The following is a 24,925-nucleotide window of genomic DNA, read 5'->3' as shown; positions in this document are numbered from 1 at the left end:
TAACTTGAAGCTTAATGTTTCAATATGAACTAAAATTGTGCTATTAATCAAATTTATTAATCTTGTTCCATAATTGATTTATTTTTTTTTTTTTTTTTAGGTTGTGCTGCAGCAGTGCTAGGGCCTAGTAAATCCTAGTGCTTGGCACTGCACCAAAATTACCATATGTTTCCTTTCAAATAGATACCTCAGGCAAACTATATACAGTAGTCCCCTAAAACTTCCACTAGCAACTGCATCTCCCAGCATACAATACCTTCAGTTACTAGAAAACGTTCCCTGAAAAGAATGACAACCATTACCGAATGGGAAGAGCCTCTCTGGACGTCAATCACTGAGCATATATAAAAAGGCTGCCCTATCAGGGCCCTGGTGTGAGAAGGAAGTCCCTCCCACCTCCTGCTGAAGAGGGTCGTACTCACTCTAACATATCGCCATTTTCTTTCAAAATCGGTGGTCAGCTGGGGACACAACCTTGAAGGGTAATGGTTGTCATTCTTTTCATGGAACCAGGGTTATGGTAATAACCTAACATTCCCTTTCAAGTGGAATGACAACCATTACCGAATGGAAAGCTGTACCAAAGCTGTCATGGCTCCAGATTACTGACAATACAGCCTCACGGTGATAGCCTCAGAGCCCACATGATGCCTAAGGGCATGCCGCCTGCAACACCCTAGAAAGGGCCTCGCTCGGTTCGCAACATCAAGGTGGAAAAACCGTGCAAATGTCTGACTACCTGTCCATGTAGCAGCATTGTAAAGCTCATCCAAGGAGGCGCCAAGAAAGAGAGCCCTCAAAGTTGCTTGGCCCCTGGTAGAATAGGTCATAATGTACCCCGGCATGGGGGAGTCTATCTGTTCATACGCCAAGCGTATGGCATCTGCCACCCAGTGCGCTAGACTTTGCTTCGATAGGGCCTGAACTCTAGAGCGGGACCCATAGCAGACAAACAGCTGGTTGGGCTGTATCCAGGACGCTGTCCTATCCAGGTAGCAGCGCAGAGCCCGGACCGGGCTTAGCATGTGCTGTCTACGGTCCCCCTTCTGATTTGTGGGAGGGTCTGAAAGTTTCCAAAACCACTGGTTGGTTAATATGAAATGATGAGCCCACCTTTGGCAAAAAGGCTGGGTTTGTTCTTAATGTTAACTACGAGTCATTTCCAGTGAAAGCCATACATGTGTCATCGATGGACAACGCATGAAGCTCACTTACTCTTCTGGCAGATGTAACGGCTAATAAAAATGCCACTTTGAGGGAAACGGGGCGCAGCTCTGCCAAGGCCATGGGCTCAAATGGGGGACCTGTAAGGAACCGCTGCACCAGTTCCAGATCCCACTTAGGGACCATGCTTTTCATTGGAGGACAGAGCCTCCGAGCCCCTTTAAGAAATTGCACTGCCAGGAAGTGCGCCCCAGAGGACACAGATATTGCTGCCAAATAGACAGACCTTTTTCCCACATCAACCAGGTGTTATAAGAAGGTTAGGATTGTCCCAATAGGGCAGGTCAGCAGATCGTAACCAGCAGCAATGCACTAGTCTTGGAAAACTTTCCATTTATATGAATACTGGGCTCTAGTGGTAGGCGCCCTAGCAGACTGTAGTGTCTCTACCACTGCATCTGGGAAACCTTGTCTGATTAGATGGCTCCATTCAACGGCCAGACCCAGAGCTGGAGCTGGGCTGGGTTCACATGCCATAATAACCCCTCCGCTTGGCTCAGGAGGTCCTTGCGTGCAGGAGCTGCCATGGTTGGCCGAACAACATGTTGGACAGGAGAGCAAACCAGGTGTGCCTTGGCCGTCTGGGTGCAACCAGCAAAACCTGGGATCTCTCCACCCTGATCCTCTCTAGTGTCAAGGGTAATAGTGGTAGTGGAGGGAACGCATACAAGAGCCCCTGTGGCCAGGGGTGAATTAGCGTGTTTACTCCCAGAGTTCAAATTGATCCCCAGGAACACTGTGGACTGAAACGGCTCTTCTGTTGATATATAGAGAGCCTTAACTTCTTTCCTGTTGGACACCAGGAAGTACCTGGAGTAGAAGCCTCTGAGGGCATCACTTGGGTTTACCAAGCGCACAGCGTTCTTCTGTTGAAGATTGGCAATCTCCTGTTGAAGGTGAATTGCGCACGCTGGTTCGATCGTGGTAATAAGCACACCCTTGAAGGGTGGTGGGCCTAAACGGAATTGCAGAGCGTAACCGTGTCTCCTTGTTGATAGGACCCTGGAGTCCTGGGTGCAGCCTTGCCATGGGTCATGTCCAATGGTTAGTCTGGTTGTGAAGGGGGGGTTGTATGGCAGCCAGAGCCCTTCAGGGGCGGTCTCCCTGGGGCTTGGGAGGGGGCAAGTCTTTCTTAGGCCCCATCCTCAGTCTCCAGCCAGAGAACCGCTTAGCCCTGGCCGGCCCTGAACTCTTCCTCTGCCTGCTTGCTTGGTCTGGGCGTTCAGGCTGTGAAGGCCACCTAGGGTGCTGGTGGTAGGCCATAAGGCGCGAGAATTTCGAAGCGACCTCCGTGGCCTTGTGGGACCTCTCAATGCTCACAGCAATTGTCGCTCCGAACGTCTGCCCCGGTGTTATAGGGGCAACTAGCAGCGCCACCTTCTTGGTCTCCACGACCTAGGAATAATGAGCAGCCCTGCATTCTGTGATCTCTGAGTGCGGTTTGGAAGATATGGGGTTAGTAACTCCTACAAATAATTAGGTGCTAATCCATTCAGGGCCTTGTAAGTTAACTGCAAAATCTTAAAATCAATTCTATACTGCACAGGGAGCCAGTGTAAAGAGGCCAAAACAGGGGTAATTTGTTTCCTGGTTTTAGTCAGAAATCTAGCAGTGGTATTCTGAACAAGCTATAAGCGGTATACCACACATTTTGGGATACCAGAAAAAAGTACATTACAATAATCAATTCTAGATGAAACAAAGATGTAGTGACTTTGGTATACAATTTATTTGTATATAAATTAGTCTCTAGGTGCACTGTTTAAGAACCATAATAGTTCGCTGATATCGTGTAGAACTCAGATTCCCTTGACAACAATTGACATAAACAGTCGTTTATTTAAGGGAAAAAGGGGTGCACAACTAATCTAATATTACAGAAAGGAAAGGCTATTGGTTAGAGATATGCATGAATAGTAATATGCAGTTCATTGATTCCATAGTCAAATGATTACAACGACCATAACATAATTAGCATACGCGGTTAATATACTAATATTTAATATGTTTTATCTACTTTGCATTAGTATTTTCAATACCCGTTTTTCGTTGTAATCGATCATGTAAATATGCACGAGATTAATTCAACTTCCCATTCAGAACGGAATCCAACATTCCAGTACCTAATTTAGCAAATTAGTCTTACCTTGTTAATTTAGTTTAGATGTGATGTACCAAACTAATAATATGTTACATTTGCACATTTTAAACAAACATAATACATTTCTTACACACTCTACAACAGGAAGTTATATTTCCGCTTAACTTGATAGCATTTGCTTCAGTTACTTTCTCGAGTCATAAAGTATTTAATATTAGACATGTTGAATACTTATCGATTTCTATATACAGACATCAATCTGTGTCGCTGAATACTGCAGCTTTCCAGATCTGCAGTTCCGATGTAGATGGTACTTTGCTGTATGTTAGCTTGCAATAACCAATAGTTCCTTTTCAAATGGAGATCAGCTTGTTGATCTTCAAGTCTTGCAACATTATCTTTGTTGTTGGCAGTTTTCCCAGTCAGAATAGTTCCATTGATCAGACGTAACTCAGTTCAGCTAATGCATTGCAATTGAAAAGTTATATAGTTTGTGTTCTTGTGGCAATTCCCTTGGAATCTTCCAAAAACATAACTGACGGCTTCGCTTCAGTTCGTTTCATGCAGATACATGGAAACAAAGACCCACTTTCTGATTAATGCAGTATTCCGCTTACTGTTCCAGTCTCTCGTAGGACAGACGGCGGGGCCCTTCTTCAGAAGATGATTCTAGCCATTATTCAGAACATGGTTCTTCCTTGCCTTCTGTGAATTCAAGCACGTATGCTCCCATGACTCTGCAACTTTGTTCAGAGCAGTGTGGCATCCATTTTGTCCCTCCGAACTTCAAGCCAACTCAGGCAGGTGGACACTACTTGTGCACACCTCCTTTGCGGTCAGCACTCATGTCTGGAAGCAGCAGTTCGCTGCTCACATTTTGAAAGCCAGCGTTTTTTGTGATTTTCTCTTCAACCTTATGATTGGCTAGTCTGGATATTTTGGGCAGTGCCTGAGCCCATGTGAAGTGTCTTTCATTGGTTGTTCTCGTACCGACGTGGTCCCTTGTTCTCCATTGGTCCGCTATTTCTCCCCCGTCGGCTGGATTTATGACAAGAACCGTTTCTCATCTTAGTGTCAAGGTACTCAGAATTGTCTGGAAGTTTCCCTCAGCAAAACACAACTGGCGACGAAATGACTCATTCAGTGATAGGCAGAGATAAAACACTTGTCCAGCAGTTAGTTTAACTCTTTCAAAAAACATTTTTTGTCAGTGGGGGAGTTTGTAACCAGACCAAGAAGACACAGAGAATGGTTTAAGATCCCCTCTGTATATTCCAATTCTGTTACTTTCATGCACAGAATGATATGATGACCCCCCCCCCCCTCCCCACACACCTTCTGACGCTACAAAGGCATGCATTAGTCGGCATCAGATACAGAAATTATTTGTCTAAATTTGGTTATATTTCTCAAATGGTATAAAGATACTTTAATAACTTCCCTAATATGAGTCTCAAATGATAGGATAGATAGCAAGGGTCAAACTCATGTATTCCCACATTTCCTTTTAGCTGGTTCTGTGAGCCCATTAGCATAACCTAAGTTTTATCTGAAGACAACAAAACAAAATTCTGTGACATCCAATGCTTGATGTCTGTAAGGCAAGTAATTAATAATGCCCTGGCAGAAGAAATTCCTGGCTTTAGGGACAAATATAGCTGGGTATCATAAGCATAGCAATGGAAGTTCACCCCTTGTCTGTGGATAATGTCACCCAACGGTAGCATGCATATATATATATATATATATATATATATATATATATATATATATATATATAATGAAAACAGCAAGGGACCTGGAATGGAGCCCTGTGGAACACCACAGACAACTTCCGATTATGCCGATTTTACCTCCCCAATAGAGAGAAACTGAAACCTGAATCAGAAAGATAAGATTTGAACCAGGAAACCAGGATATGTCAGTCCAGACAGTCCCACTGTGCTTTCAAGATGATTCAGTAGGATGGAATGGTCTACAGTATCAAAGGCAGCACTTGCTCTAGAAGAATTAATACTGATAGAAAGCCTGTCATTCACAACCCTGACAAGGGTCGTCTCGGTGCTACATGCAGCACGAAAACCAGATTGAAACTTCTTGATTATACCATTAAGAGTTAGAATTTTTTGTAATTGAACTGCAACAACTCTCTTTAGAACCTTATCTAAGAATTGTAGCTAGGAGATTGGCATATAGTTATTGAGAACTTTAGGGTCCAAATTGTATTTCTTAAGCATATGTTTTGCCACAGCTACCTTAAGAGCTGAGAGAACTATACCGGAGGAAAGTGAACAAGTTATAATTTTTAAAAAGTGGTTATAAATAACACCAAGAACATCTTTTAATAGTTTTGTAGTATCAAGAGAGCATGTAGTAGCTCTCATAAGTTGAATTAGCTCTGTCAGTTCCTGTAAGTGTAATCAAAGAATAAGCCCCATAGTAGCCTTAATAGGTATAGTTGTACTGGAGTCCTCCTCAATAGAAGATGTCTGTGGAATCTCCTTTCTGATGTCTAGTATTTTATTTTTAAGAAATGTAAGAAGTCATTACAGCTATGACAGGAGCCAATGTCAAGGGTAGGACTATTAGGGGAATGATTAATTTTTCTAGGGTAGCAAAAAGAAATCTAGAATTATTTTTATTTGTTTCAATTAAATTTGAATAATATGATGATCTAGCCAATGCCAGAGTCTTCCTATATATAGCCAGGTGGCACTTCCATGAGATGTAATGAACATTCAATTTAGATTCCCACCATCTCCGTTCTATTTGATGACCCTCATATATCACCTTACGAGTTGTATCATTAAACCATGGTACCTTTTTTAAAAGTCACTCTGAGTTTTGATTGGTGCTACAGTATCTAAGATACCAGTCAAGGTGGTGTTGTAGGTATTAACCAGCTCATCTACTGATGAGGACTCAGAGGATGCTAATGAGTTTAATACATCAGAAAGCTTAACAGCAGTTGAAGACTTAATTACCCAGGATTTAAATGTACGTTCTACAGTCTTTGTAGATACTGGCAGATTCACCTAAAAAGAATGGCAAGATGATCAGAAATAACAAGATCTAGGGTTATGACGTTCTTAACAGCTAAACCACGAGAAATGACCAAATCTAAAGTATGGCCACGATTATGTGTAGAAAATTTGACATGTAGGATATAATCTAAGTAGTTCTACAAAAAGCCAAAGAGTTAGAATCAGAATCTATGTATTAATAATCAACACAACAAACAGCTTTTACCACATTATATATATATATATATATATATATATATATATATATATATATATATATATATATATATATATATATATATATAGTCTGCATTTTTCCCCTTTATCTGTTTTCTTTTATTATGAGTGTGTTTATAAATTAATGTATATTACAGCTCCCTTTGATGCAATACCAAGTGCTGCCTTGAAAGCCACCATTAACTGAAACAAATGCACATCTTTCTAATCTGTGATGATTTTACTACTTGTTTTCATTGCTCAGACAAAAATCAAAAAAACAAAAGTGTAATCTGGCTATCCCAGCCTTTTAGCTCAGCATAAAAGTGCACTGCATTGAATATTCTTAACTTGGTTGGAATGGCTAAGTTAAAACAAACAAACAAACAAACAAACAAACAAACAAACAAACAAACAAACAAACATTAAAACCAAAGAAAAAAACTTTCAACAATATAAACTGTGCTACAGTGTTGCCAGAGACTGGAATACTCCTATTTCCATATTTTACATTTTAGAGAGGTTAACTGCATATAGTAATAGAAATGAATGTAAAAAGGGGGCTGTATTTCTTGCTTAACTGTGAACTGTATCGTAGTGTGAATGATGTATTTCAGCGCCATGTTATTATATGGGTTAATTCAGCCAGGTTTAATATCACAAAAGACTATATGCCAAAAGGGAATTATTTTAACACTACTTCTGGAAACACCCTCCTCCTTGTCTTCGTATTTTGGTGTGTTTTTTTAAATTTACAACAACCTACGATGGCGACTCAGCGAGTGCAATAAGTTGCGGGGACCAGCAGTTGTATATTTACTGGATCCGAGGATGACCTAAAGATTTTTTTGCATTATTTGTCAGGAGGTTTTGTCAAGCTAAACTTAAACCTGTAAAATTGAGATGGCATTTATCTACAAAGCATTCAGAATGTGAAATAATAACTTTTTTAAACAAAAGAAACGGGAACTTTGCCATCAACAACTTTCAATTTGTAAAATGACAACATTCCTTGATGAACTGGTAATGAAGATTCAAGCCCAAGGATCTCGTTAAGTTAGGTACATATAAGCCAACAAATTAGTTTCAAAATGCTGTTGCGAAAAAATGCATGGCAAGTAGTCCGTGGGAAAAATCCAAACACTACATAAGAACATAAGAAAGTTTACAAACAAGAGGAGGCCATTCGGCCCATCTTGCTTGTTTGGCGTTAGTAGCTTATTGATCCCAAAATCTCATCAAGCAGCTTCTTGAAGGATCCCAGGGTGTCAGCTTCAACAACATACTGGGGAGTTGATTCCAGACCCTCACGATTCTCTGTGTAAAAAAGTGCCTCCTATTTTCTGTTCTGAATGCCCCTTTGTCTAATCTCCATTTGTGACCCCTGGTTCTTGTTTCTTTTTTCAGGTTGAAAAAGTCCCTTGGGTCGACATTGTCAATACCTTTTAGAATTTTGAATGCTTAAATTAGGTCACCGCGTAGTCTTCTTTGTTCAAGACTGAACAGATTCAATTCTTTTAGCATGTCTGCATATGACATGCCTTTTACCTGGAATAATTTTGGTCTCTCTTCTTTGCACTCTTTCTAGAGCAGCAATATCTTTTTTATAGTGAGGTGACCAGAACTGAACACAATATTCAAGATGAGGTCTTACTAATGCATTGTACAGTTTTAACATTACTTCCCCTGATTTAAATTCAACACTTTTCACAATGTATCCGAGCATCTTGTTGGCCTTTTTTATAGCTTCCCCACATTGTCTAGATGAAGACATTTCTGAGTCAACAAAAACTCCTAAGTCTTTTTCATAGATTCCTTCTCCAATTTCAGTATCTCCCATATGATATTTATAACACACATTTTTATTTCCTACGTGCAGTACCTTACACTTTTCTCTATTAAATGTCATTTGCCATGTGTCTGCCCAGTTCTGAATCTAGTCCAGAGCATTTTGAATGACCTTTGCTGCTGCAACAATGTTTGCCACTCCTCCTATTTTTGTGTCGTCTGCAAATTTAACAAGTTTGCTTACTATACCAGAATCTAAATCATTAATGTAGATTAGGAATAGCAGAGGACCTAATACTGATCCCTGTGGTACTCCACTGGTTACCACACTTCATTCTGAGGTTTCTCCTCTACTCAGTACTTTCTGTTTTCTACATGTTAACCAATCCCTAATCCATGTACATGTGTTTCCTTTAATCCCTACTGCATTCAGTTTGAGAATTAATCTTTTGAGCGGGACTTTGTCAAAAGCTTTCTGGAAATCTAAGTAAACCATGTCATAAGCTTTGCAATTATCCATTATTGATGTTGCATCCTCAAAAAAATCAAGCAAGTTAGTTAGACGCGATCTCCCTTTCCTAAAACCATGTTGACTGTCTCCCAGGACTCTGTTACCATATAGGTAATTTTCCATTTTGGATCTTATTATAGTTTCCATAAGTTTGCATATAATAGAAGTCAGGCTTACTGGTCTGTAATTACCTGGTTCAGTTTTGTTTCCCTTTTTGTGGATCGGTATTACGTTTGCAATTTTCCAGTCTGTCGGTACCACCCCTGTGTCAAGAGACTGCTGCATGATCTTGGTTAGCGGTTTGTAAATAACTTCTTTCATTTCTTTGAGTACTATTGGGAGGATCTCATCCGGTCCAGGGGATTTGCTTATTTTAAGAGCTCCTAGTCCCTTTAACACTTCTGCCTCGGTTATGCTGAAGTTATTTAAAACTGGATAGGAACTGGATGACATGTGGGGCATGTTGTTTGTATCCTCCTTTGTAAAAACTTGTGAAAAGTAATCTTAAATAAACTGAGGTGGTGGTCACTACATTGAAAAAGGATTGGAACCATTTTTCTAGACACCAGACCACTTTGACTTTTCAAATTATGTAGCGCATGGTGTATGTCACCCCACCCCAATTGCCTGGGGCTCTAGAAGGATTATAGATGACAAACCACTGATGAGAAATGTTATTTAACCCATTTCTAAAATCCTTATTTTGTGCGGCTTCACAAATGGTCTGTTATGCCAGGGTCTCTTTCTTTGGTGGCGCACTATTGCAAATTTTCCAAGCGCGGATCATATTTCTGCCCACAAATCTAAAATGACACCTTCAACAGCAAATAATATAAATCTTACTTTGGCCCTGATTGGTTTTTAAATCTCAGAGTAAAGGAAATACGTCATTTTCACCTTTCTGTATGTCCTATGATCAAGTGCCTATGCTATCAGAAAGCTAGACTGTCTACAAACATGAATCAACATCAACAAAAACTCTGAGAAATGGAGCTTGAATAATAGTAGCACTATAAAACTAAAACTTGATGCCACGGAATTGCAGCATTTCACATTTTGACCAGTGTGGAGTTTTGAGATCACAGGAAGAAACTACAGGCAACAATAAAAATAAGCCTCACTGATTAGTATTCAATTATACAACGAGAAAACTGCAAAATTCATGAACAGCACCGATCATTCTGAGCAAAACTCTTCTTAAAGTCAGAATCGCCAGATACCTACTTCACCCACCCTAATAATGTATACTAAATATTTATAACACATTCTCCTTTAAATTTGTTCTGCAAAATACATTTAACTTTATTATTAGTTCTCATGCAATAGTACTGCTGTTACAGTACTTAGTGCTGAAAGGTATAAAAAATGTAATTCTGAGACTAAGGAAATGTTGAGTTCAGTAACACTTCAGATTGATTGACGTCTTTGGTGTAAAAGCGGTGTAAAAATACGCTGAACTCTGAAGCTTTGACACAACGCGCTTGGTGTGAAAAGATCTTAACTGGTTGTGAGAATGAAAGCTTACCGTTTAAAATGTAAAGGTGCAGAGCATCATTATTCTAAAGATAAAATGTGCATATCATTGTGTATAAAATGTAGTATTACTTTACAGAAAAACAATATAAAGCTGCAGTATAAAAATAAAAAAGTAAATAAATTATCAATTAAGCTGTAATAAATTCTTCAAGACAATTTGTAGACTTTATAGCGAAAGTGGTAAGCAGAAGTGCTTGTGGAAAGACACTTAAAATAAAAATTAATTTAAAGTTTAAATAATTTTTCAGTTTTTGTTTTCTTTTTAAAAAATGCATATATAGAGACATTTTTCAAGTGGTAAGCACAAAAATCCATGAGAGGGTGTGCGGTAAGATATATCCTACCAAACTTCTGTCCTGTACCAATATTGAGAATAAAGCATTATAGAAAGTCATTGTGGCACGGTTGATGTGAAGAATGGGATTTCTTGATGTGTTATAGCATGCAGCTGTCATAACTGGTGCAATAACCAACAGATGGAATGTTAAACTATAAAAAATTAGCAAAAGTGGAGCACATGCAGAGGGGTAATACCTGCTTTTCAGGTGACAGTCCTGACACAGCCATGTAGGTGCTTCCGATAGTTTTAATTTTTTCAATATCTTGAAATCGTTCCTCACCAAGTAACTAAAAAAAAGAACAGAAAATGTATCATTCAGCTTTCATATCCATTTAGATTAAATTAAACTAAATTGAATGTCTTCTGTTTCCTGAGGTAGAAACAATAGGGACAGTGGAGGCAGGTAACCCACATACACAGTAATGGGTGTCTTCAATAAATTTTAGAAAGTACATTTTACTTTTCCAGTAGAGAACTATAATGCCTCCTGTACATTCAAATATGTTCAATGCATTCATGTTGGCTGGCCTTTTGCTAGATAATTGAATCGGTAACAAAAAAATTAAAACACTTAATGGCAACAAGGTCAGAGAGGTACCGTTTTACTTCAAATAAATTTAAAGGGTATATAAGGACCTTTTTATTTATTGTGTTACATGTCCCCATGTGTTTGTAAAAAATGGTTAAAATCAATGTTAATATATATATCTATATATAGATAATACTATTATAGGATATATATATAGTATATATATATATATATATATATATATAAAACAATACAAACACCTTACATAAACAGTTGTAGCAACACAAGGGAACATGTTACACAATAAAATAAAAAGGTCCTTATATACCCTTTAAGATGCAGCCCAACCCCCCATTTCAGAAAAAAATTAAACATCAAATAATGATGCATTAACAAATATACAACCTCTATTACGCATATTTATTTAAAAGAATACACATTTTTTTTGCAATGAAATGCTACAAACTCGTCTATTAGGCATATTGGTAATGCATATTGTTATGATGGTAAATGAACAATATTTGTACAACAACAAATCTGTCTTATTCATTATCCTCATCCATGGAGTTGGAGGAGCACTTTTTTTTGCTTGACATCTCCCAGACAATGTCGTCTTCTGTTCTGTCGAGCTGGTTTGATATATAACATTTTTTGAAGGAGTGCACAACAGTCTCTGTTGACAAATCCAGGGAGGGAACAAATTATCATGTAGTTAGGTATCTCCTGATACTAATGATTTCCATTACATAAGAGTAGATGATTAAACTTCATGCTGAAATTGGACTCAGCTCTCACCAAAATCATCAACAACTAAGACATAGCTTCTTTTACTGCAAACTAATGTGATCCATCTGTGTTTCCTTCCATATGATGATGTAGATATGCTTCTGCCTGGTATTGATGGCTCAACTGTAATGGTGGCTCCATGGATCAGCCTATTTTGCCTCCCTGGTGCATCAGCACACACAACAGCTGCAATGCTGGCTACAGGGATCAACCACAGTGTAGCCTCCCTAGCACATCAGCATGACAACCATCTGCAATGAGCTGAGTAGGGTACTTCTCTGGGGTCTTCAAATGGGCACCTTCCATCCTTGGTGTTTCATCGACTAGTCTACTACACCTTAAGAGGGCTCGACAGGGATTCTGGTGTCCCAGCATCACCTCCCTCTGTTCCCTGCTCATGTAAGTCCAGCTTACTTACCTTTCTTTTCATTGACGTTGCTTTCTTTCTACTATGCTTGAGGTCCCCAACCACAATCTTTTTATCTCAACCAGAGCCAGTTGCTGTTGCTTTCTGCTGCTTCAGATAAGTTCTTCACTAAGTGTCGCAACTCTTGACAACTGAATTCGATGTCTGGGAAACTGGGTTGTGAGAATGTGCACAAATCCTCGACAATCCATCTCCACTGGGTAAACCTGGACTCTCCATCCTTGCTGTTCCGCTTCAGCAGCTACTTGACCATACTGAAGTTTCTTCCTTTCATACGCCTCATCCACAGCACTCTCCCATGGCATTGTTAACTCTACCAGGTGAACAAGGCATGCTGATCCAGACCACAAGACAATATGAGGTCAAAGGTTAGTGGTGGCAATCTCAGGTGGGAAAATGAGCCGTTGACCAACATCTGCCAACATTGTCCAGTCACTAGCAACTTCCAGTTATCCTAGACAAGTTTTGGTTTTATTACCTTTTCTTGGATGTTGCTCTCCTGGATGGAGGAATATTGTTCTTTATGTGTCACTGTGACGGAAATATAATGAGTTCTGGTTGGAAATCTCCCTCCCGACCTGTGAGGGCACAAAATAGCGAAAAGGAAAGTTTTGAGATGGGCTGGCCTGACAGTTCGTCTCCAGGGTTGGGAAGTCGGTCACCCTGGATGAAGGTGAGACTCCATTGCAGGAACGTATTGACCTGAAAGGTAAATGAGGTAGCAGCTGCAAGCAATAAAAGCAGCTGCAATCATTTACCAACGGGTCATGCGTGATAGCATAAAGGAGGTCAGAGAATCAGTAATCTTTTCCTTTGCTTGGTTCAAATTGAGAGGAACTGGAAGGAACAGGAGAGTTCCCAAAAAGAAAAAAGTATTTGTTTGTTTGTTTTGTCTGTTAGTAACTGTCTGTGTTATGAATCACCAGACAGCTAATACAGATTCGGAACTGCCGCCAAGGGTCAGCACAAAACCGGATCAACACAGCACTACAGTCATGATTAACATTGATAGCACTAATTGTACTGCACCACAAGCACTGAGAGCACTCACTTTGGACTTTGTGAACATGTGTGTGTCTAATTGTGTGTTTTAAACCTACCATACTTATAACAGGACTGCAACCCCATTTTTCATTGCACAACACACATTGTTGTGTATTGCAAAAGCTTTATTATTTACTGTCTGGTCATCAGACTATTGGATTAAAAAAAACAAATAAAACAACCCATTTTACCCGTACTTTGTTGCCTGTTTGTTTCTTTGGATTACTGCATCAGCACTGCACCTGCTATACACCTGTTCACAATCAGCAGCCACTTTGCCACAGTCATATATTGCTGGAATTGGTGGCAACCTGTTGGTCATGCTGTGCTTGTCTTCCAATGCTAAGGCCAAACTTTGCAGAACCTGGTCATGACACCAAATTAACCGTCCTTGGCTAAGACCTACCTTACATCCTGTCAATGTGTCTTAATGTAGTTGGCGATGAACACAAAGGACACCAAAGACATCTCTCCTACCTATAGATTAAAGTTATGAGGTGATGGGAGAAGATCATATGTTGACCTGATGAGGAACTGATCCTGCTATGTTCCAGTATTCATATATCTTGTCAGCCAATCTTGCATTATTCCACACTCTCCCATCTCCATTCTTCCTGCTTGGCCTGGGAAATTGCCTTTGCACACCTCATCCTCTCCTCCTGATTTTGCACCTCATTGACTACCAGCTTCCTCCACTGAGCAGGGGCTGCTTTGTGCCATGTAAGAGGAGCTGAACTGAAACCAAGGCTTCCTCTTCCATGATATCATTGATAGGAAGGGCAGCCTTTGAATCTATCACAGCTTCCCTTGCCTCCCACTTTCTTCCAGTTTTCAACACAGGTGCTGCCTCCCTCACACATTTGTTGTGTGACTCTGCCAATGTTATTTCCAATTGAACCTTGGCGTACTTAAACTCCTCAGTTAGAGATGAGACTGGCAGCTGCAGTATCCCTTTACCATACAGTCCCACTCTACTGAGGCAGTGTGGAACTCCTAACCATTTCTTGACATATGAACTGATTAATGCTTCCAGCTTCTCTGCTGTTGTCAAGGAAACCTCACACACAGCGAGTGGCCACAGAAGTCTTGGCAGTAGACCAAACTGAAATCACCAGAGTCTAAGTTTGCCTGGTAAAGCACTGCTGTCTATGCTCTTCAACCTTTGCAATGCTTGTTGTCTCACTTCACCCACATAGTTTAAGTAAGGTTTAAAACAAATCTTTGTTGAAATGTAGATAAAATTTCAGTTTTTTAACAATTGTAGATTACTTTTTGTATTTCATCCCATTGATTTTTTTTAGTTATTGACTTCCCGTGCTCATATATCAACGTTCAGAAAAACTTTCTACAGATTTCGAGTGCCCCTATTGGAGGAGAAAACAATACATCCTTCTACTTTAGAGTTTTTAGATATAATTTTGACAGCATTAAAATGCAGGCTTCCCTACTCCAAGAGCAATGACAGTGTACTTACTTTTTATGGAAGGATGCTTTGCGGCAGACACAATTACAAAACGAGAGCTTCTCTCATTACTCGGTGTGGCAAAGTGGCTGAGTGGATGCAGGTGCAGGGGTGATGCAGTGCGGTAATGAAACAAACAGAGACTTCTTCCGGTTTGGAAAAGGGGTCTTTTATTTGTATATCCAGGTCTGGTGAACAGTAACAATAATAACAAACAATAATGGGTTTTGCAGATCCAAACAATAATAAACCAGACGTTTCTGCCCCCCAATTATACATACACAGTCACCAGTTTTGGGTGAGTGCAGTAGTGCTCGTGGTGGGTGAAATAGTTTATTCCCCCCTCCTGGGAAAAATAATCTGCATTTTGATGGTCTTTCCCCGCAGGGTATTCCATGTGGTACATGAAGGGTTGCAATGCCAGATACCATCGAGTTATCTGGGCATTGCTGTACTTCATTGTGCTTAACCACTTGAGTGGAACGTGGTATGTGACAAGATCAAATGAATGTCCCAGCAGGTAATTTAAAGAGTAGTTCCCGAGGTAGGTGTTCTACTCTGTCTACCTTTTGGAACAAGACAGCACCCAAACCCACGTCCGACGCATCAGTGTGGAGGATGAATGTCTTGGTGAAATCAGGTGTGATAAGGGTGGGGGCCTGGCAATAGTTTACGCTTAATAGTATCAAACGCTCCCTGACACTTAGCTGTCCATTTAATTGAATTTGGAGCAGTCTTTGGTGAAGTCGAATAAAGGGTTAACCACTGTGGCATACTCGGCGATAAAGCAGCGTTAATAATCGGCTAATCCAAGTAGTGACCTCACCCGAGTCTTTGTTCTGGAGATCGCCGCGTCAACCAAAGCCTGGATTTTGGTGATCACGGGTCTCACCCTTCCATTTCCCATTAAAAATCTGTCTTAGAAAACACTCATTTTCTTAAGTTAGCTGTCAGCCGGGCTACCCTTAGAGACTGAAAGATGACTGTAACCCTAGCCAAATGCTCTTGGTAGGTGGAGCTGTAAATCACCACATCATCAATATACGCTGCTGCATAATCATGATGTGGGCGTAAAACCTGGTCCATCAGTCTATGAAAGGCAGGGGGCGCACCTTGTAGCATAAAACGGCATGGTTTTAAAGTGGAACAGCCCTTCTGGTGTTGAAAATGTGTTTTTCTCTATAGAATTGCGGGTTAAGGGGATCTGCCAGTATCTCTTTGTCAGGTCCAGAGTAGAGATAAACTTTGCTTTTCCCAGTCTATCTAGAAGTTCGCCGACCTGAGGCATAGGGTACGCATTGAACTTGGCAATAGCGTTTACCTTCTGGAAGTCCACACAGAAGCTATTAGTGCAGTCTTTCTTGGCTCTACATTGCCTAGGGCTATAAATAAGACCTCCCTTGTCTGCCAGGGCTTTAACCCTTTGCAGTCCATTTATTCAGTGCTTCTCACGCGTCATGTCCAATTTATTTTCACACGCGCTGTTTATTTTACACACACTGTTTAAAATATTTTGTTTTCAGAGTAAAACAGGTTTAAAAGGCATTGAATCACTCGGACACTCAGTACCGTATCTACAGCCAAGCCCCACCCCTCGTTCGCTGTATTTTTCACATACATCTTTATAGATGTATCTTTATAAATCCTCTCCTGATCACTCGTTTTATCACCAAACTCCTCAATAAGTCATTATTTTATTACTATAGCATCTCCAAAAAGCTCTGCAAATGTCTGTGATATTCTTTGACCGCTGGATGCAGAAGCAGCTACCTCCTTTGTTATGTCTGCATTATCTCTATACTGGATGGGGCTGTGCGATACGCCCTTATATATATATGTTTCATTCCGCTCCTACCGGTCTCACTCGACCGTTGAAAGGTTTTCTTTGCTTTTTCCGAAGAAAAAACAACTACAGATCTATGCTTTGTCTTTTTGATTACGTCGGACAGGGTCCCAAATGTGACGGGAAAGGGAAAATTGTAATGTCGGACCTGATAAATTTCATATTCTTTACGGCGATCGGGCTGTCTAATTTCATAATTCACCTTTCCTATAGCCCAAATCACTTCATATGGCCCCTGCCATTTAACACACAATTTTGATTCTGATGGGGGAAGTAGCACCATTACCTTGTCTCTTGTTGAAAGGTTCGAATTAGTGCATTTTTGTTGTAATGCTGCTGTTGCCAACCAATTTGAGGTTGTCTTGGGCCAAACGACTGACAAAATCCAGACGATCTTTTAATAGGAGCACATGCTTCACTACATTTTTGGATGTGCCTTTGTGCTCCTCCCACCCCTTCTCAACAGATTGAGGATGCTGTAAGGCTGTCGGGCGTTGTCACAAAGACGGCTGCAGCGGGTGACGTCAGAACAGAAACAGGAACCAGGAAACAAACAACAGAGCAGTGAGCAGCTATTTAACTATTATTACACCGTGTAACAATTATTTATTTCTTTGTTCCTGGGTAGTAAGTGTTATTACCTAATTGCTTATGCCTCAAAAGTATAGAAAATGGCTATTATTCCCCACAAACTTTGCTTTTGTGACCAGGACAGTGATATTTCAAAATATCACTATTTCCAATGGGAAAATGGGCAAATGTGTCTTTTCGTTCATATAAAGTCAGCAAAAAACAACATATGAATCCAAATTAACATGTATTTATACTAAAGTAATACAAAAATGACTACAAAAGATTTAGAAGTGAGTAGTTTTCGAGATTTACGATTATACTGTATTTACGTGCTTACCTATCTCAGGTACCCAATTACATGCGGCCACGTCATACTTCATGGCAGTGGAGCATGACCTGGCCAGATGTCCCAGTTGGTTGCACCTAAAACAAGTTGGGGGACAGAGGGGGCAATGGTTATATATCTGGCCCATTGGTGGTATGGCAATGGGGAAGCACCTCCATGATGGGGAGACGAGGGGGCCCATTGGACTCGGAAGTCTCGGAGGTCTGGGTCCCAGGACTGATGGTGTTTGTGGTGGTGGAGGAGAGAGAGGTGGGGTTCAGCTGCTCTGAAAGGCAGGAACCTACAGTATCCCGGTCCTGGTGGAGAATAGGGAGTCCTCAAAATCCTCAGCCAGTTTCACGGCTTCTTCCAGGGTATTGGGGTTATGGCGCCATTGCCATGCTTGGGTATCGGTGCTGACCACATGGCAGAATTGCTCCAGAACCACTGCTTCCCAAATTGCAGGTTGGTCTTCTTTTCGGGGGTCAGCCAGAGTACAATGTGGTCACACAATTGCTTTGCAACCACCCTGGAGCGTGTCTCTGGGAATCTTCGGGTACTCCCTAAACCATACCCGGTGGGTCTCTGCCGTAACGTTGAGGTGGCGGAGAATGGTCAGCTTGACCATGTCGTAACTGGCAGCATTGAGGTCACTCATAGCCTGGTAAGCTGCCTGAGCCTCCCTGATCAGGCAGGGTCAAATGCAACAAGGTACACCTCTGGGTCATCCTCCACCGACATCTTCATCACCGAGGCTTCGGTGCCGACATTGCTGGTGTTGCGGTTGGGGCTGGTGCTGTGCAATGTGCCAGTCCTACCCGTTCAATGAGCGTAGTGTAGCTCTCCTCCCTCCTTCTCTCCTCTGAGTCTCGTCTGCTGTCCAGCGCCTCCAGCAGCTCCGCCCTGCGTTGTGATCCATATCCTGTGTCTGACACATTGTGTGGCAAAGTGGCTATGTGGGTGCAGGTGCAGGGATGATGCAGTGAGGTAATGAAACAAACAGAGACGTAATCCGGTTTGGAAAAGGTGTCTTTTATTTGTATATCCAGTTCTGATGACCAGTAACAATAATATCAAACAATAACAGGTTTTGCAGACCCAAACAATAATAAATCAGACATGTCCGCCCCACAATTATACATACACTGTCACCAGTCCTGGGTGAGAGCAGTAGTGCTCATGGTGGGTGATATAGTTTATTTTTTTGTGACAGTTAGTGCAGTGCTGTTCTGGTTTTAGTGCTGCACCCTCGGCAACAGCTCCAGAATCATGTTGGCCGTCTATTGGTACAAACAAGACGATTATTCACTCAGACAAACAAACAAAAAAAACTTATGATACTGTTTCACTTAACACAGGGTTTCTCACAATCCTTCACGGTTCTCTTCAAGTAAACCAATACAAAGGAAAAGATTACGATTCTCCGCCCCCTTTATGCTGCCACACATGACCCCTTGATAAACGAGTGCAACCGCCTCTCCAATCTGCGGCTGCCATGTCGTTTCCCTTCCGGGTCAATGCGTTCTTCCAACGGAGTCTCGCCTTCTTCCAGACTGGCCGACTTCCCGACCCTGGGAAAGAACTGTCAGACCAGCCTGTCCAAAGAACCTGTTCTCGCTACTTAGCGCCATCACAGGTCGGGAGGAAGATTAACAACCAAGAATCATTGTATTTCTGTCACACTCAGTCACTTGAATTTTGCCATGCGTATAATACCTCAAGGTAGATAATTTATATCCAGGTTATTCGATTTAAAAAAAATCTATTGATTCTCTCCAGTCACAGTTTAAACTAGATGAAGGCTGCCATTCAGATCTAACATTCTGGTCTCTGTTTTGTAACCATCTCCTTTTTTTTATAATGACCATTTCAAAATGTCTCCTATACAATTACAGACTGACATGGCTCCCTCTATCAGTTTTGAGGTCAGTAGTTTGCAGAATCCTGGCCTCACAAATTAAATATTCCCCCGACAGCTAAATCCACAGTTCTTTTCAAGCTCTACCCTATCTTCATGGTTTGTTCAATTTGGGGCCACTCACGGAGAAAGAAACAAATTATAGTTAATTGCGATAATGAGGCTGCTGTCCAAATCATTAACAAAGGTCAGTCACCTATTCCAATAATTATGAAATTAATAAGATGTCTCACTTGGCTTGCTTACAGCAAGTTTCACCTTGCATGCTGCTTCCATCCCTAGGCCGATTTAACACATTTGCTGGTGCCTTGTCCCGATTTCAGTTTCAGAAATTCCATCGTCTGTTCTAGGATGCCCTAGGGGGTGACCATTGGCTGCTCGGCTTCTGACTGAGCTAGTGCCATTAAGTAGTAAAATATAATCAAACTCTAATTTGGCATTTAAAAATTTGGGGAGTGGCAGCTCCTGCTCCATCATAGCTACTAAAGGCCAGGTAATCTCAATTGGTTTTGCGTTCCAAAGGCCTCATCTTTTTAGGGAGGGCAGATATCCTGCTCTCCTGCCCATGCCTTCCCAAATTATGGGCAGGGATACCTTGAATGGCAAGGCCAAAGACGTAATGGAAATATATATACAACGTATTATTTGATTTCTAAGCTTTAATGAATATTGTTCTATCTATTGCATGAATTTTCTAAAGTTTAGCAAAGCAGTGGTTCAGGCAGGGAACTCACTTTTAAGATAGATTAAAACCGTAAACACCAAGCATATCTCATTTGCATTTTCTAAGAAAGAAAGGAATAAATTAATAAATAAATATTTTATTATATTGCTTATTATATTAACATATATTTATTATTATATTAATATCGCTCCTGTTATTTATATATAGCCTTGATGGCCAGAAATTTGTAATTATTATTTTTTTTTTTTAATAGTTCCTATATCAACTTGATAGGTAGTTTTAGTGGAATTTATTGTCTCTAATAAAAACACAAAATAATAATGGATATTTTTTGTATATGTTATAGATTAGATAATACAATCATCATGTATAGCAGTTTTAACATTGTAAATCACCTCATCAAAGTCAGCGATGATTTCATTGAGAAGACGTAAACATTCCACTCCTTGGTTATTCATCTCAGTTTGGGAGTAAAAGTCAGCAAATCCTGGGATTGATGCAAACATCACTCCAACCGCATCGTATGACTGAGAGTACAGTTCCTAAAAGAAGAACAATACAAGACACTGTATTAAACTGTAAATATAAAAATTAAAATAAAAAATAAGCAATGCTCCACAATCCATACATTAACTGTAATTTCCCCATTATTAAGTGTAGAAACTAAATTTTCTTTGAAGTTATTAAAGTACACTTAATGTGCTTCCTTAATGTGACCTTCATTTTTATTTTTTAAGTCCACTGCTTTAGCAAATCTCACTAAATGTAATATTAAGACATTTGCATATAAAACTTTCATAGCAATAGCAATAACTGAACGGATATGTTACTTAATAGCTGTATGCTAATTGAATTGTTGTTCTTTGCATTTCCCTTCCCCTTGTTTCATGATTGCCTTAATCTCACCCATCTGTAGATGTAAATTGAAGATTGCATTTATAATTTTGTATTTTTTACTTTATATTAAGAATATAATGCACATACTTTAATAGGTTTACCAGTCTATGTGGGCCATGCTTATAGAAAATATCCACCACTGGTAACTGTCAGTGTATACTGCTACACTGTGTATATAAATCAGAGTATACTGGTTTTCTGTATACATCACTGTCAGTGTATACTTCTACACTGTATATATCACTGTCAGAGTATACTGTTATTCTGTATATATCACTGTCAGTGTATACTGCTACACTGTATATATCACTGTCAGAGTATACTGTTATTCTGTATATATCACTGTCAGTGTATACTGCTACACTGTATATATCACTGTCAGAGTATACCGCTGTATTGTATATATCATTGTTAGGATTTAGAGCATGTACTACTAGTTGGGATACAAATGAACAACAACAACTCATAAATTGTACACAATAATATTATGGACTACCAGGATATTGCAAGAAAGATATTGCAATTATCACACCAAATGAGAAAAAAGGGAAATTATATTTATTAACCCATTTCATCAATACTTTCTTTTACACAGTTAGTGAGATTGAAAAAGTTGAAATACCAGAAACCACACAGGTATCTATTGAATAATCTATAGACTTAGCTTTACTGAATAATAGATGGTGTGGGTTATTAAAAGCTTTGTAAACACAAGGTGAAAGTTTACAGATTTAAAACCAAGTTAACAAAGGCTTGATGTTTGACTGAAATGCTTTAGTTTTTATAGGTGACTATTTAAAGTTATGGCTTAGCCACTTGAGTGAAGCGTAGCAAGTGCTGATATGTGTTCTTCTTGTGTCTTTACACCACGTTTGACCATTTTTTTACACACACGTTTGCCTGTTTGTTGTTCTTTGCAAGGTCATTGATTGTGCATGTGCGGACACTGCAGCAGATGTTGCATAGTCTGAAGCTCAGTGCCACAATCGCAGGTGGTTTTGCAGGTGGTATACTCCCACTTCCTCATTGCTTCCTTCGAGCAGTTGAGAAATCGTCACCTTTGCCATGGTTCATCAGCCCCTGGTGGTAAGGACTCGGCCGCTGGTATATCAATTTTTTCTATGTCACATGTGGTCTCTAGCCACTCATTCTACAACTGTAGTGAGGTCTCCTTGGGTATGACATTGAAAGGTTGAGTGCTGGTGAGGAAGCTTCTGTGTGACTAGTTGCTTACGGGCTGGGAAGTGGTCGTACAACAAGTGTCTCGCATCTACTTGTCTTGATTGTTCTGTTACAAACTGTTAAGGCTGGTGGACTTCAGACATTTTATGATGCATTGGTAACTGCCATTCAGGATGGGGTGAAGCTGCTTGGCATGTATAGATCTCTCCCATATGGAACTATGGCAAAGTGTATTTGTGTTGTATGTTACGTGTAGTGTGTTAATGTTGGTGTATAGTCATTGGTACACGGGATATAAATGGATAAATGTATATTTGTATTTAGGCACGAGGATTGCATAGCACTTCACATGCAGTTAAAATTTAATAATATGCGAGCACAGGGAATCCACTGCATTGTACTGAGACTCCAACTGAATGATTGATTAGCAATTGAGTCTCGATACAGCTGCATAAAAGCAGAATGTTTTCACTCACTCAGGGTTGTGTGTTCGGTGAGTGGAGAACGGGATTGGAATGGAGGTAATAATAGATTTCATAATAGCAATTCACTGTGTTTTTCTGTGTAGTCCTTTTTGTTTGTCTCTTTGTTTTGGCTGCCAGTGCCGTGTCCTGTGTTTTGTTTGTCTTTACAACCTTTTATTTTCTGTCTGTTTAGTTATTAAATGCTGAGCACAGCTCGGCTTCACCAAAACTCCACCTCTGTGTTTATTTTGTGTTGGTTCCTGTTTTTGGTCTGACATCACCCACTGCTGCCATCTTTGTGACACGAACATGCATACTTGGCGATGGAAAAGCTGAGAGCCAAGGCAGTGGTTCAAATGGTTCAGGGGCTGTCTCCCCATTTTGAGTTAGTGAACTTGTATAGAATGTTTTTACGGGTGCTCACCTTCGCTTTTGTCTTCGTGACATGTGCTTTGTATGAGAGGCTTCGGTCAAGAGTAACTCCAAGGTAGACTGGGTTTGAGCAGTGAGATAGCAGGGTCCCAGAACATGTGACGTCGAGCGGATGAGGTTGAGCTGATGTATGTGTGGCATAGCAACAAGATGGGTCTCATGGATTTTTCCCTGGCTTCAGGAGTGCTATGACATGAGCATGTTGCCATATCTTTGGAATTTTTTGACTGGCTGTGCTTGACTTGTATAGGAAGAGGAAACATTCTAGCATCTGTAGTCCAAACTGTTTGATTTGTTGTGTCATTGAGGCCGGCTGCTTTTGTAAAGGCGTTAATAACAACATTTAGATCCACCAATGAAAGGAGGCTTGTAAAGCTTGGGTCTCTGGGGTACCTGTACCTTTCCAATCAGAGTTTTGTTTGTTTGTTGTTGGTTTTTGGGCTTGTCCCATTGAGGAGAATCTGGTGGGCTATTTGGTTGGCGGTGACATTATAGCATTGATCTGCCTACCCTGGGGTTGCAGTGTGCCCCGCCCCTGTGTGTATTTTATGTTTATGTTGCGTGAGTTGTATTAATGTTGGTGTATATGTATTGGTGCATGGGATATAATGGGGGTTTATGTACCACAAGTGTTATAAAATGTACATTTGTATTTAGAGAGGAGGATGGCAAAATCACCTCAAGTCACAGTAAAAGGGGTATTTGTATAAAAGCACTGGACGTGCACAAATTAATTCAGGTGCAGATGTACCGTGACTCCAATTGAATGATTGATTAGCAATCCAATCTTGGTACAGATGCAAAAATGGGTGAATATTTCACTCACTCTGGGTTAGTGTGCTCAGGAGTGGAGAATGGGTGTGGAGAGGAGAGTAAAAACTAAAAATAACAATTGCTACACATGCTGGTTTTGCAACCAGCACACTACTTGTTTCTTTTTGTTGTTTGTTTGTTTGTTTGTTTGGCCAAAGTGCCATTTTGCTTTGTGTCAGTGTTTTGGTTTTGATTAAATCTTTTATTTTGAATTAAATACCCTGCAGCGCTTTTCATTATCCCATTCTGTTGTTGTCTCCATTCATTTCCTCACCTGACGTCACCACCTAAGCCACCCTGTTCACAGTGGGTCACTGCTTAATTTACATATCATTGCCCACACCATTTTGCTGTTGTGTGTCAATGTCAGTTGACTCAATCAGGAATGCCAGGAATCCTGGCGGATCCTAATACCACAATTTTGGCTATTGTGTTAAGTCTGGATGAAAGGCCAGTGTTCCAAATACATACATGTTAGCTTAGGCTGAGCCTATAAGCAAGGAATTTACAAGGACATGAATCACGTCTCTGTCAGTGTATGGATGAAGATACCTAAACATAATTATGTGATTCATTGACAGTAATAACGTTTATGGAACACTTTTTAATGAAATGTTTATTAATTGCAGTGGAATGTATAGGAACATTTTAACTATTAAGGAAAAGGCAACAACATTTCTAGGGGTAGCCGACAGAAAACCACTTCCAAGCAGATGTTTGTGAAATCAATCCAGGTAATGTGTATTCTTGTGTCTCCAGGATATCTATTAAGTTGATTATGCCTTTTCCAATATGACAAACAGGAA

General features: G+C 40.3%; 1 protein-coding gene across 1 annotated transcript in view; it reads right to left on the bottom strand.

Moving 5' to 3' along the window:
- The window catches only part of adcy8 (adenylate cyclase 8 (brain)), a 190,424-nt gene that overhangs the window by 11,221 nt on the left and 154,278 nt on the right, over positions 1–24,925 (bottom strand). Inside the window, exons 13-14 of the mRNA XM_041241855.1 lie at positions 20,727–20,873; positions 10,934–11,026 (exon numbers count right to left, since the gene is read on the bottom strand). Of these exons, the coding sequence (XP_041097789.1) occupies positions 10,934–11,026; positions 20,727–20,873 (240 nt within the window). The remainder of the gene's footprint in view (positions 1–10,933; positions 11,027–20,726; positions 20,874–24,925) is intronic.

Source organism: Polyodon spathula, chromosome 3 (assembly GCF_017654505.1).
Source record: "Polyodon spathula isolate WHYD16114869_AA chromosome 3, ASM1765450v1, whole genome shotgun sequence".
Classification (NCBI taxonomy): Eukaryota; Metazoa; Chordata; class Actinopteri; order Acipenseriformes; family Polyodontidae; genus Polyodon; species Polyodon spathula.
This window is presented reverse-complemented; position numbering and strand designations above follow the sequence as displayed.